Below are 14,475 nucleotides of genomic sequence, written 5' to 3' on the forward strand. Positions count from 1 at the left end.
GCTGTATTTTTTATCTGAAATTTTTTAATTTGAAAAAAATGCCACGAGGTCATCAGGGAAGTGTAAAAGTTGCGTTTTCTAGTTAAGGACACAGGGGACCAATGGCTTACGTCGTCCAAGGTCAGAAAACAGAAGAGCCCTGATCCAAACCCTTCCTATTACGCCACGTGGCTGTTGACCACCATCACCTCCACCCTGCCCTTGCGTGGGGGCCCCTGTTACGAGTTCTGCCCTCAAAGTCACAGGAAATCCAACCTCTTTACCAGGACTCCTTAAAAAAATAAATAAATAAATAAAATTAAAAAAAAAAAAAAGCACACTCTTCCTTAAACCTCCTCTCTCGAGTTTCACATCCTCAGTAGCTCCTCCTTTTTCACTGACGGCCCCTTCAGAATCCTGGTTTGTGCGCTCAGGAGGGAAAATCCACAGCAGTGGCTTGGCCTCTGAAATCCCACCATCTGCATCCTGGGTCAGCGCTAACTAGTGGCATGACCCTGAGCAGGTCACTCAACCTCTTGGTGCGTCCTCCTTGCTCACTGATAAAATGAGGACCATCGTATCGACCGCACCAGGTGGTTGTGAGGACTGAACGGGGTGTGAATACCGAGCTCACAAAATGGCGCCCAGCTCTTGGGAAGCACCACTGAGCATTTCCGGGCATTGGAATTACTAAGATCGTCATCATCATCACGGGTCCTCGTCCTTTTCTGGTAATTCTGCGTAAATGCAGGGAGAGGTCAAGGCTCAGTCATCAAGACGCCAGGGGTGACCAATCAAACAGAAACTCCTGAGTCACCAGGGAGTCACCTGGGAACCAGAAATGAGTCTCAACAGCCCTAGACAGCCGGCCCAGTTAGCGTCCCGTCATTCAGTGACCAGGCCCTCATGCCATTCCATCACACCTCATCCGCAGGGACGCCGCCTTCCTCTGCAACGATCTTCCTCAGGGCTGCTACTGTGCTGAGGATCGGCACGGCCAGGCCAACCCGCAGGAACCGCTGGCTCTTAGAGGGGAAGACCAAGGTGACGCTCAGGAATCTGGAAAATAGGAAGGCGTCCACATCCTTAAAGGACGGACATGAACTGAGAACACCACTGACATTGGGTCAAGTCCAATACTTGGGCTAATCTCGGCTTCCTGGTTGGGTCACTGTACTTTTAGGTATGCTGTCACCAGGTGGCAGCGGAGAGCCAAGTCTCCAAGGGTCTCAGCTGAGTGTAGTTTTCCAGGGTTAAAAAAAAAAAAAAGGTACTTGATTAAGAATCACAGTACAGACCTGTGATCTCAAGGTTCTGTTTGTCCAACAGATCACGGTAAGCAAAAACGAACTTGGAAATGTGAGATGGAAAAGGGTCAGGTTTCTTCCACTACGGCTCGACAGTATTGATGATGCCCTCCTTATTGAAATTCTCTTTGGTAATAGGACACTTTGCCTTCTGCCAACCCGCCCCCTGGGCACTTTTCCCTTGGACACTCTCTGGAATCTCTAGTTCTACCTCCTGTTGTCCCCGCTAGCACCCTGGGGCTCCCTCCTCCAGCTCCTGCTTCCCCTGTTCCTTCCTGCAACACTCGTCCATTCATACAGCTCACTGCCACAGCTGGGACTGGAACCCCGGGCAGTCTAGCCCCAGAGTCAGTGGTCCCAACCCCTGTCCTATGCTTCATGAGGCCAAGAATCTTAGCTCACATCCATCAGCAGGCATCCCCTGGTCATGTCACCGAAGAAAGGACAAGCCAGTGTCACATGTGTAGCACAGATGAGAAGCCGCACAGGAGCTGGGACCACAAATGGGGTTTACGGTGCCAGGAAAGGCTTTATGAAGCTTTGGACCTTCAGTTGCATCCTAAAGATGGGGGACTGTCAACAGGAGGAGGTCTAGAGAGACGGTATTTTCAGAAGTGGAGGACACAAGGAAGAAATGCCACCGTCTCAACAGCAGCGTAGGACTCACCAAACATCCCTGACATTGACATTGGCCAGATGCCTTAAAGGCTTTCAGACCTAGGCTTCTGGAATGCCTGTACTGTGTGCCTCGTTCGCTTATAAAGCCGAGCCTGCCATGCCTCTTACCTGACCCTACTACCCTCCTCTTTCCTGTTTCTCGCTCCTCTCCTTCGACACCCCCTTCCCTTGTTCCTTTGCTCCTTAAAGAAACCCCGTCTTTGCACCTTCACAAAGAGCAAAAAGGATTTGGAAACAAAGCAGAGAAAAGCAGGTGGTGACAGACTGTTTTTCAGATCTGCCCCTGGTTCTGCCGAGGGGTACCGACCGGCCCGTGCCCGCTTCTGAGGGGGCCAAAGACGGAGCCCGGCTACGGCGTGACAGACAGAGCGCTGCGGATAATTCATTCCTTCGTCGGCTGAAGAAGGGACGCGGTAACCGTTCACTTTGTCACATTGGGTCGCCGAACGTCGCCAGCTTTCTAAGGCTGGTTTCTGCAGACATGCTGGCTGAGGTTCGCAAGAGACAGAACAGGTGCGAGGCCAGAAGGCTCCCAGGAAGGCCGAAGGACGGGAGTCAAGTGCACCGCCCGTAATACGTACCTCGTCTGACGCAAGGGGATGGGTAGTGACACGCACAGGAAGGGGTCGAAGGTGTTGCTCTGTTTCAGGCAGTGGGGACAGGTCAAGGAAGATCTGGGAGGGCAGGGAAAAAAAAAAAGTTTCAAGCTGAATCGCACTTCGTTTGGCAGAACCTCAAAAAGGGAAGTATAAAATGGCCACGTGATCCAGCCATTCCCCTCCCAGCTACCTACCCAAAAGCAGTTGAAAACAGGTATATTTGTACAAATACTTGCACACCAATGTTCACAGCAGCACTATTCACAAGAGCCAAACGGCGGACACCAGCCGAATGTCCATCAGCGGGTAACGGGATAAATCCACGTAAAGCCACGGAGACGGAAAGCGGACTGGTGGCTGCCAGGTGCGGGGGAGGGGAGGGGAGGGCTTAACGGGTATCGGGGTTTCTTTGGGGTGATCCAAATGGTTAGGAACGAGACATAGGTGCTGGTTGCACAACATCTCGTACGTGCCACGGAACTCTACGCTTTAAAATGGTCAACTTTTCGTTACGTGACTTTCACCTCAATTTAAAAAAAAAAAAGTTTTAATCACACGCGGCAGTGTGCTGAGTACGGGAAGGGAAGGGAAGCAAAAACCCCTCCAGACAGAAATAGCAGGCTGCCTTGCAAGCTGGAAGGAATCTTAGGACCATGCCTTCCCCTGGTTCTCAGCCTCCCTGTGCTCCAGGATCACAAAGGAAGCTTTCCTAAAAACGCCAATATCTCAGCCCTCCTCCCCTAGAGTTTGTCCCAGGGGAGCCCAGGGAGAGGCTCAGGCATCAGGATGTCAACGGCTCCCGAGACACTGGTGCTCAGCCAGGGTGCAAAACCACCGATGGAGTTCACCCTCCTCGTTGGACCAGTGAGGCAACCAAGCTCGGAGAAAGGCAGCTGATAGTGAAAGAGTTAATATCGAAGCAGCGTTTACAGAGAATTGGGAGTTATTCTGATCACTGTGCTTGTATTAACCCACGTACTACCCGCAACCACCAGTATTATCCCCCATTTGGCAGACAAGAAAACCGAAGCACAGAGAAGTTAAGCAACTTTCCCAAGGGCCACACAGCTCTTAAACGGCAAAGCTAGGCTCGGGTTCCGGAGGCCACACTCATCACCGCTCCTCCAGGGTCTTTAGTATAAGCAGATGAGGCATCAATTGTTTCAGACAGTAGATATACACACAGTTGACTTATAACTTTAAGCTTTCAAATTTAACACTCCCTTACTTAAGAGCGTGTTGTCCCTGAAAACAAAGTGCGATTTTTGTATTCCACATGAGGACTCCAGTTCTATTTCCTTAATCCTATGACGCACCAAATTCTGCCAAGACGTAAGGGATTTCCGGATGCTATGGGGGCATCCTCAAATCTACACGGCCTTCTTCCTTGGGGAAAACGGACCAGCACCCCGCTGAGAGGCATGCTCTTATACCATAGTCAGCAAGGAAAATGGAGCTGGTATCCTAACAAGGTTTCGAGTCTCCGCAGGGAGTCCAGGTGGAGTGGTTTCCCACGGAGAAGAGAATGGGAAAAACCGGGAGAAGCAAGAAACCCTGAGGTTTTCAGGGTGCTGGCCACGGTTGGCCCTAAGAGAGCTGGCCAGAGCAGGTCAGCTCCCCGGGGGGGACAAGTTAACAGCATGCCATCCATGGCTTTAGAAAACAGACCCGAGTATTTAATGTCCAATAACTTGCTCCCTCTGGTAAATTTCCCCCTGGGAAAACCTTGGTAATGTTTTGGTAAAAATGGTGTATCAGACACCGAGCTCCAGGTGGTAGGGGGATGTGACAGTTGTGGGGTCCCCTCTGCCACCCTGTTTCTCTTGATCTTTCTCCTACCTTCACCCATTGAGTACCTGAGAAAGCCTAACAGGGATTGCCGCCTGTAATAGGGACCAGATCAGACTTTCTGTGGATAAAAGCCACGAGTGACAAAGAAATGAAAACACACACACACACACATACACACACACGTCCTCCCGCAGCCAAAACTCCTACATAGCACTAATCCTTGGTTATTAAACTCACAGATGTTTTTAGGTTGTGGCAATAATCATAAGGAATAACCAATTATTTCTCCTCTAGTCCATAACCTAGTCTAGCACCCTAATCCCATTCCTCGTCCTCTCCTCCAGCCAGAGTCAAAAATCCCAACACCCTAAAAAGGAGGGGAGGGAGAACCTCAGTGAACAGAGATCTCTGAATTAACCCACAATAAATCCTCCAGCTTCCAATTTCATAAAGAAGGGCTGATACTGAGGAGGGTACAGAAAGCAAGCTGAGCACAAAGCAGAAGCTGACACCCCGCAACCCCCCCCCATGGGATATAAGTGACATTCCTCAGGCACTCCTGGCAGCCCTAAGGAAAAACAAATAGTTAACTTAGATCACAATCCTGCAAGACCTTTGTCTCCCTCAGTTTACAAATCTCTTAGCGATTTACAGGAACAAAGCATTTCTATCAATAACGTAGCTTCCGGAAGGAAATGTAGGTACAATTAAATGTCCTTATAACCCGCAGCCCATTGGCAGATACTTGAGGGGGGCAGAGTACAACGTTCCTCCAGGAAGCTCCCCACTATCTTCATGTGAATGCCTTGCTAGAGGGAAAAACAAAATTAACTTGACAATGGCAGGGCCTCCGGTATCCCGGGAGTCTTCTTTAGCATATGAAAGTTCTTTCTCAACCTCCCTTTTTCCTTACCTCCCCCAACCCCATAGCATATAATCAGCCACCCCTCACAACCGGGGGCAGCAGCCCTTTCTGCCCACGGGTCCTGTCCCCGTGCTTTCATAAACCACCTTTTTGCACCAAAGATGTCTCAAGAATTCTTTCTCGGTCCTCGGCACCGGACTCCACCCCACTGAACCTCACCTATAAAACTACATCAATACCACGGCGAGGTTCCATCGCCCGCCAGCCCTGCGCAGCGGAGAGGAAGGCTTATGAGCGCCCAGAGCCACGGGGACCGCCACTCAGCCCCACCGGCCACCCTGGAAAACCACTTCCCACAGCTCAAAAGCCCTCACCTAGACGGACATCCCTACCTCGATGTTTTCTTTACTCCAGACGATCCCGCACAAAGCGGCTATTTTTAGCTGTCACTGGTTCCTTTTCTGAAGCTCGAACACCTCGCTTCTTACTCATCATCCTACAGGAACCTACCCAGAGGGCACCTGCAATCCTTAATATCCGATCAACTTAAATGTTCCTTCCTTCAGCAATCCTCCCTGGACTCACCCCACACCAGAGACCATGTGATATTGTGACTTATAATGAGAAACATGTATTTGGTCTTTGTCCCAGTTCCGGGCACTGAGCTCCTAAAGCCCTTAGAATTACCTAAGGGATGAGCCCTGGGGCAAAAAGTGCATCTTTCGTTACTCCTAACAAGCCCTAGACAACCACACCCACCCGGGAGTTCTGTTAATGAGATGGTTGGGGATGGCCCCTAGGTCACCAAGGATGGGGGCTGGTTGCCAGGGGAACCGACCGGGGATTAGAGGGTGGGCACTTTCAGGGGAGGAAAGGGGCTCCCAGAGGCTGAGTTCATCACTAAGGGTCAATGATTCCATCAATCACAGGTAGGTAATGAGACCTACTGGAAAGCCCTAGCAGGAGGGGTTTGGACTGCTTTGAACCCGTGGAGGGGCTGGGAGGGCGGGGGAGGGGGCCCCAGAGAGGACGCAGCAGCTCAGCACCCCCTCCCACGCACCTGGCCCAGCGCAGCCCATCCCGCTGTTTCTGAGTTGTATCCTTTTTATAACTAATTGCTAATCTCTGGATGTGGGGACTGATGCTGTCTCCAGGTAAACAGTGTCAGATTGGAGTTACACTGCCGGATGCCCTGGCCGCGTGCATGCGAGCCGCCAAACAGCCTGGTGTGGGGAACGCGCCCAGCGCCCACACACCTGACACCTGCAGGTTTAAGTACCGCAGGAGAGAGACAGAGTAGTATAAAGGAAAACAGGAGTTTTCTTCCTTTCACCTGGGTCACACGCACCTCAAAGCACCTGCCAGCTACATAACCCCATAAAAACCCAGGAGTCACCCTAGATTCTCCCCTTTCCCTCGGTGCCTCCCCCTTGCGCCTTAAAGTCATGAGCAACACATTTCGGGCTGTCCACCTCTCTCCACCTCCTCGGCCACCCCTGGATCCCAGTCACCATCACTCTCCCATGGTCCCCCAGCCGTCCAACTGCCAGTCCTGCCTCCCTCCAGCCCCCCCAAACCACCAGCGTGATCGCTGAATATCAAAATGTGAGCACCCCCGGCTTCAAATTCTGCAGCGGCTTCCTGTGCCCTTCAGAAGAAAATGCACGCCTGGGCAGGGCACCTGCACTACCCGGTCCCCGTCCACCGCTCCAGCCGTCCCTCCCACCCCCGCCTCCCTGGCAGCTACCTTGACTTCTCTGTCCCTTGCTGTGCCAACGTCATTCCAACCCCAGGCCTTTTGCCTCTGCCGTTTTCTCTGCCTGGATGACCCTGTCCCCAGATTCGTGAATAGCTGACTCCTTGTCACTCGGTTCTCGGCTCAAATGTCCCGCTCTAAAAAGAAGCCTTCCCGGACCACCTTATCTAAGGCTGGCTGCCTCCCCTACACCCCGAGGTGTGTCTTATCACCATCACGAGCTGCTGTGACGTGTGTGGTGTTACCGAACACCTGCCCCAGTAGAACGTGAGCTCCATGAGAACGGGGGCCGTGCCTTGTTCGCAGCTCCCTTTCAGCGCCGAGAAGGGAAGTGGCCCGTAGTGGGTGAAACGGCAAATATCGAGGGCGCATGCGCAGGTTATCTGGTTGGTATTTCTCGCTCGTGGGCAAGGAGTGACGCTCTTTGCTTATCCAGTGGACCAAGCACGAGAGCAGACGCTCAAATATTTGACAGAAGGGAAGAAAGGGAGCATGGGCGCCCAGGAAGGGGAGTGGGCAGAGAGAACGGAATGAGCAGAGAAATAAGTGCATCGATTGTACAAAGACACCCATGAGCCGTACCTGGTGGCAATTCTTGGTGTCCCTGCCCCGCAGTCAAACCTACCCTGGCCTTAAACTCCCCTTTCCCTCCTAGATGTTCTTTGTCCTCCTCGCTTCTTCTCCTGTCTCAGTTTTGTTTCAAGCAGCCTTTGCTCCACGCACCTGCATGTGAGTAAGACCGATGCCCCCCGCGTGGCTTTCGTGGCTCCAAAGGATCCGCAGCCGTGAAACCGGGGTTCGATCTGTGCACGCCACCACAGTAAAGAAATGGGCCTTATTGTGTACAACAATAAAATCTAGGCTCAGGTACAAGTTTTTAATTAGCCAGTATGCTAAGTGACCAAGGGTAGCGTGTCACCAAGAGGCGGGTTCTCTGTAACCGAGGGTTTCCCCGAAATCCTGATGATTGTCCTCATTCCCACATGTGAGCAGGTTCTGTGCTTGCTGAAGATGTTCCCACCCGTTCAATCCTAGTCGTCCTTCAGAGCCCATCAAAGGCACGCCTCCTCCAAGAAGCCCAGGGGGATTTCTCCCCGTGGCCCCCTCACTGTAATCAGTGCTTTCACTAAACCATCATAGCACTTGGCAATATGCTGCTTTACCTGAATCTCTGAACTGTCATATATATATAAAAGCCCAAAGAGAGCTTTTCTGAAGTCAAAGGCAGTGTAATTATATATATATATACATACATACATATATATATATATATATATATATATATATACATACATACATATATATATATACACACACACACACACACACACACACACTTGTGTCCTCCATGCTGCTGGGAAATCTTGAGCTTGAAAGCACTGGGTAAACTGGGCTCTCTGGCTATAGGAACGAACAGGAAGGGTCTCGCCAACTTCTCGGTGATTGCCTTGCCTGTCGGGGAAGCCCTGCGCTCCACAGTCACACTATGTGGAAGGCGCCGGGGGTGGGATGGGAGGCCCAGGAGCCAGCAAGAAGGGAAAGAAGAAACACTAATCTCCAGAGCAGACAGGAGTTGAGTGGTTAACTGGGATTTATAATGGGAGAGAGAAGGGCGCTTGTGTTTCCGTTGTCTTGTAGTCAATGGGAGACCAGTTATCAGCATTCAGGTTTGGGTGATCCATTCCGAGCCCATTCCACTCTTGCCTATATTCTTACCTATACTGTGCTTGAAAGTGGCTCTGTACGAAGCTTTGGCCTAGGGAGAGCTGAGCCGATGGAGATGGGAGGTTCTCGGGGGTTCTGCTGGCTTCGGGCTGAGGCTGCAAAGACATGAGGGAAGGAAGTAAGATTAGGAATGCTCCCATCGCTCCACTGCCTCCGGACCGCTGAGCCCTGGCCTCCTGGGTCCACATCACCTCTCCCGGGGCCGGGCTCTGCAGGACCTGGACGTTCTGTCGACTTTGCCCCAATTCACAGCTCCTTTGGTCTTTGGACTTTCCAAATTCCCTCAAAGAAGGTGCTGAGGGAGCAGAGCTAAAGCGTGAAGCTTGGGAATGGTCCCACATACTCGGCCACCTCTGCTGTGACCTCTGTCTCAAGTGTCCCCATTCGCATGGCCATCCTGCTAGGCCCCACGTGTCTACGCCTCCTGTACCTTTCACCGGGAAGGCTGCCACCACTGCAAATGCGTCCGTTCATCTCCCATCATCCACCTGCGGGTCGACCCGCCCCATCGGCATCTCCCCAGGAGCCAGTCTTCACACGAGCACTGGGCACACCAGGCTTTGCCCCTTTGACTCGCGCATAAGCCTCCTTCACCCCACATCAGTCCTACTGTGCCCCTCTTTGCGTCCCCTTCTGTATTCGCTTTCTGGTGCTCCTGCAGCAAATTCACACACACCGGGGGCTTAAAACAGCAGAAATGTATTCTCTCTCAGTTCAGGAGACCAGACCTCCGAAATCGGCATCCCCAGGCCACAAACGGAATGTGGAGGCTCTAGGGAATGTGTCCCTTGCCTCTCCCGGCTGCGGGAATCCCACGGCTGGTGGCCACATCACCCCAGGCTTTATGGCCAGCATATTCGGAGAGCGAGGGGAAAGGAACGCACGTGACGTGTGTGGGGTGAAGCATGCCAACGTGTGAAATGTAATTCAAAATGCACGAGAAGCAGTAAGAGGAGGAAAAGAATAGATGGAGTGAGGAGTATATAGGACAAATACAGATAAAGCAATTTAATTAAAACGTGAATTGCAGAGTCTAGACGGTGGGCAGGAGGAGTTCCCTGTATCATTCATTCAACGTTTCCATCTGTACGGATTTTCCCTAATGAAAGACTGGGGCAAATACTCAGGATGGAACATTCTTATTGGTCCCATGGTTTTGTGATGCTCGAGTTGACCAGCGCACAGGACGTGTGAACAGAAGCAGAAAACGGCGCTGGGGGGCGAGTCTGGCGCCACGCTGGGAGGGGAGGGGGCTCCCATGTCCTAAAGACGACTACCCAGTTCGGTAAAAGGCACAGAAGCAGGATTAAGAATCAGCCTCCGGACTCCAGCTGCCAGGTCCCAATCCCTCCGAAATCGCACTCCTTGGGGGCACTGCCCAACCTCTGAGCCAGCCAAGTCCGTCACTTAACCCCTTGGCCCCACGATTTCCCGACCGCTGTGGAGGGATGTTGAATGACGGTGCCTACCTCCGAGGGACGGTCTGAGCTGAAAAGAGTTAACATACATAGAACACTTAGAACAGGGAGCACACGGCGGGGAGTGCCGGCTGGGTTTCGAACCCACGCGGCAGCGACACGCGTGGCGATGCTTTAAGCCAACGCCGTGCGCACGAGGCAGGAGGGCGAGTCTGGAGGAAGGACACAGATCAGGAGGCTCGAGGGCCCGGGACACAACGGGGAGAGCTGGAGCAGGAGTCACGAAAACGGGAAGGGGGGATGGGCTCAAGAGGCCCTATGTCCGCAGCTCATAAGGCAGCGCTCGGTGGGGCAGCAAAGAAAGGGGGAGGGGACAAGCAGGAGCAGCTGCAAGCTCCCATCTGGTGCCCCGAGAACACCTGTTCCGTTAGCGGACGAGGGAAAATCGAAGGGAGAAGTGGGCCCCGGGAAGGGCACGCCGAGTTTGAGGTGATGGGGGGCTGAAAGAGGGTGGACCCTGGATGCAGAGTGGATGCTGGGATGTGTGACTGCGCAGGGCTGAGGCCCCTTCCGGAACACCGAGTCCAGTCCACGGGGAGGTGGGGAAGCTCTTTAAAGAGGGGGGGGTCCACACCCTCCCTTCGCAAGGAACAGGCACTTGACCCAAGCGACACCGATGGGACGGTCCTGCCTTGCCTGGGAATCACGAGCAGTGACCAAAAGCCTGAAAACAGGGATTCCAGCAGCGGTGTCCAGGCCAGAGTCCAGCAGCTCCTGCCCCTGTGACGCCCCCCCCACCTAGGAGCTGTCTGATTCTCATCGGGTCCATGCCTGGTTCTCGTCTCCCCTCTGATCCCGCCTGCCGCACCTCTACCCTCTCTCGAGTCACCTGAAGTTGGCTGCTGTTACTTGCAGCCAAAGAGCTCACAAGGATACAGGTGCTTCTGCATCGAGGTGATAACCTGGCGGGCCGGGAGCGGCAGTGGGCGGGATCGCCCAAGACAGGGTACAGAAGAAGATCCTGAGCGAGGCTGGGCTGAGAGGCAGCGGGGTCATTCGAGAAGCGTGGACCAGGAGGTCAGGCCAGCTGGCTCCACTCTGCTAGCAAAGTGACCCTGGGCATCTCTCTGAGCCTCATTCCATGTCTAAAAGGAACTGGAGTGGGGTGCCTGGGTGGCTCAGTCGGTGAAGTGTCTGCCTTCAGCTCAGGTTATGATCCCGGGGTCCTGGGATCGAGTCCCGCATCGGGCTCCCTGCTCAGCAGGGAGTCTGCTTCTCCCTGTCCCTTTGCCTGCTGCTCCCCCTGTGCTCTCTGCCAAATAAATAAATAAATAAAATCTTAAAAAAAATAAATAAAAGGAACAGGACTATCACATCCACTTCACAAAGCCACCATTAAAATGAAAAAATTACGTGTGCGTCCTGCAAGACATACAGCAGCTGCTTTGTAAATGGTAGTTTTCTGGTCCTCTCCCCAGCCCCCTCTTGTTCTTGATGCTGCAAGAGTGGCGATTTCTGTAAAATTAACTGCCCAAAAGACTGCCTACGTGAGACAGCCTATAGGATGGTAAAAATATGCCCTTTCCGCCGGATGAAAACATTTGAGAACCATCCCGACGAGAGAAGAAAAGTGGTCCTTACATTTCTGTTCCAGTTTCACATACATCTCGCTGTATGGCCTTCACATGTTTTGAAACAGAAATAACCTCAAAAAGAAAGAAAAACTGCTCAGTTACAGAGGACAGTGCCTTCCCTCCCTGGAAAGGGAAAATGAAGTTTCGTGCCGGCTCTGGCTTCAGGCTGAAGCGTCCCCAGCCGGGCCTCCACAGGCGGCCCAATTTTCTAAGAGCAAATTTCAAGAGACGCCTCCACCCCCAGTGCAGAGAAAGATCTTTTCTGGTCTCAATCAGGTCAAGCGAAGAGCCGGGCAAGCTCCCCTCTGTGGCCCACAGCCAGCCACCCCCCTATTCTTGCCTGGGTCCTCAAGCCTTGGCCCGTGCAAGGGACGGAAAGCAGCCAGCGTGGCCCAAAGCAACGAGCAAGGGGCAGGGGGGGCCTGCAGGCAGGTCGAGTCCGAGTCTGGATTTTGTGCGAAGTACAACAGGAAGCCATCAGAGAACTTTAAGAAGGAGAGTGACATGATCTTTTTGTCCTTTCTCAAAAGACACCCCGGCTTCAGTGTGGAGACCGTCTAGCAGAAGGACGCCGTGGGGACTGGAAGGCCAACTATGGCTGCTGTCATGTGGGTCCTCAAGTTGGTAAGAAGAATCACTGGCCGGTCCTCTCGGCTTAAAGAAACTCAAGGTTACCTTAAAGAAAGGCCTGGGGGCGGCGTACTGCGCTTGGGGGCAAGGGCTCCAGAGCAGAGGGTCTCAAGCAGTGGGCGCTTCTGCCCCCAGGGGACACTGTTTGTCAATCACGACTGGGGGGTGCCACCAGCATCCTGTGGGTAGAGGGATACTGTGGAGGCCACATGGCACAGGACGGCCCCCGCAGCAAAGAGTTACCCGGCCCCAGATGCGTCTGGAGACACATCGAAAGCAATGTGTGTCTGATTAATTACCAAAGCTTCTGGCCCCTCCTCCACTTATTCATGGATGTTGTCCTAATAACTGTGCTCACTCACGGAATAATGACCTCACTCACTTTTGACTTTCTTGGGAGATAAACGGAGAGCATGAGAGCAGAACCTGTCACTGCTCTTTATCTAGCAAAGCCCGTAGACAACACCACTGATGTGTCAATTAACTGCGGCTGTTACCAATGATTTGGCTCCTTCTTACTCCCAGAGATTTGGGGTTTCATCAAAATCAGGGAACGCTGAGTGCACACATATAACCATCCATTCTGTTTGGAGGAAAAAGACTGGAAGTGGTAAAATGCTACCATCTGAAATACCCATGGCCGGGGCGCCTGGGTGACGCAGTTGGTTAAGCACCTGACTCTTGGTTTCGGCTCAGGTCGTGATCTCAGGGTCATGAGATCGAGCCCCACATCGGGCTCTGTGCAGAGTATGGAATCTGCTTGAGATTTTTCTCTCCCCCTCTGCTTCTTCCTCTTGTGTGCACTCTCTCTCTCTAAAAATAAAGAAATCTTATTGAAAAAAGTGCAAAAAAAAGAAAATAATGATTAAAAAAATGAAATACGGCCTCCGATGGCCATACGAATGCACTAATGCACAGAATATAGACAAAAAGGAGATTTTTCAAACTTTAAAATGAAAGGAAAACCCTATTCACTAGATCCCTGGGATGACAGAGGACGAGAAGTCCTGCCGTGGGAGGAAATGCCACGCCTACAGCCAACAGAGCTAAGAGAAAGGGGCACGGAGCAGCTCTGTGTACCCAGGAGCCAGATTACACAGGAGCCCAAGGAAGACGAATTTCAAGACCGAGTACATATTCAAGGGAAAAAAAAAAAAGAATACCAGATATGACATGGTGTTTTAAGAGTGACCCACCTTCTCGGACCCCGGGCTTCGGGCCGAGCCCTCCAAGTCCTCATGCAGCCGATCCAGCAGCCAGAGCAGGAACTCCAGGGCGTCGTGCTGGGCATTGCCTTGGAACTGGGAGCCGTACTTGGAAACAGCGTTCTGAGAGGTAAGCCGAAAAGCAGAGGGTCAGTCTGGCCCCGCAGACAACCAAGTCGGGACCTATCAGCACCAAGTCTACCCAGCGTCACCACTCAGCCCGGAGCAGGGCTGACACCACGCAAACAGTGAGGGATGAGAACGTTCCGGCCGAAGCCTGCTCTTGGGAGACGGTGTCCGCAAATGTTCTTGGGGCGTTCTGTATAGATGACACCTGCTGGCCAATGTCCTGTCCTTTGCAAACCCACAGGGCTGTGTTGGTTGAATATCTGGATGCGCTTGTCCCTTGATGGCGAGGACGCTTGCTCCCCTGGCCGCCTCCATCAGTCTATCTCTATCCCTGGCACTCAGCTCCCGCTACCGGTGGAAGCAGCTTGCCCTACACTCTCCCTCGGTGACTCATTCACTCCCGTGGCTCTGGCTCTGTTTGGGAAAGACTGCACGGCGGCGGCACAGTGAACTGGGCTGCCCTAAACACGCACGTACCCCCTCAGTGCCTCTTTCTAGTGGGTGTGAAATCAAACTTCTGTGGTTAGATCACACGATGGCCAAGCCCGTTTTTCACCACTTTCGTCAATATTTATTCAGTTCCTACCACGTGCCAGATACTATTGTAGGGACTGGGGTTACAACAATGAAAACGAGGTGCACAATAGCCACGGCGCTTACGTTCCCTCTGCCCGTCCTGTTAAATTGTGCCGGAACTTTGTCATTTTCTACGGGAAGGCATATTCCGGGGTGTTTTTTTTTTTTAAGGTTTATTTCAAA

General features: G+C 52.5%; 1 protein-coding gene across 1 annotated transcript in view; it reads right to left on the minus strand.

Moving 5' to 3' along the window:
- Nucleotides 1-14,475, minus strand: part of USP43 (ubiquitin specific peptidase 43) — a 48,643-nt gene that overhangs the window by 26,710 nt on the left and 7,458 nt on the right. Inside the window, exons 2-5 of the mRNA XM_026520985.4 lie at nt 13,579-13,710; nt 8,692-8,795; nt 2,546-2,638; nt 903-1,038 (exon numbers count right to left, since the gene is read on the minus strand). Coding sequence (XP_026376770.2) covers nt 903-1,038; nt 2,546-2,638; nt 8,692-8,795; nt 13,579-13,710 — 465 coding nt within the window. The remainder of the gene's footprint in view (nt 1-902; nt 1,039-2,545; nt 2,639-8,691; nt 8,796-13,578; nt 13,711-14,475) is intronic.

The sequence above is a fragment of the Ursus arctos genome, unplaced genomic scaffold (assembly GCF_023065955.2).
Source record: "Ursus arctos isolate Adak ecotype North America unplaced genomic scaffold, UrsArc2.0 scaffold_14, whole genome shotgun sequence".
Taxonomy (NCBI): Eukaryota; Metazoa; Chordata; class Mammalia; order Carnivora; family Ursidae; genus Ursus; species Ursus arctos.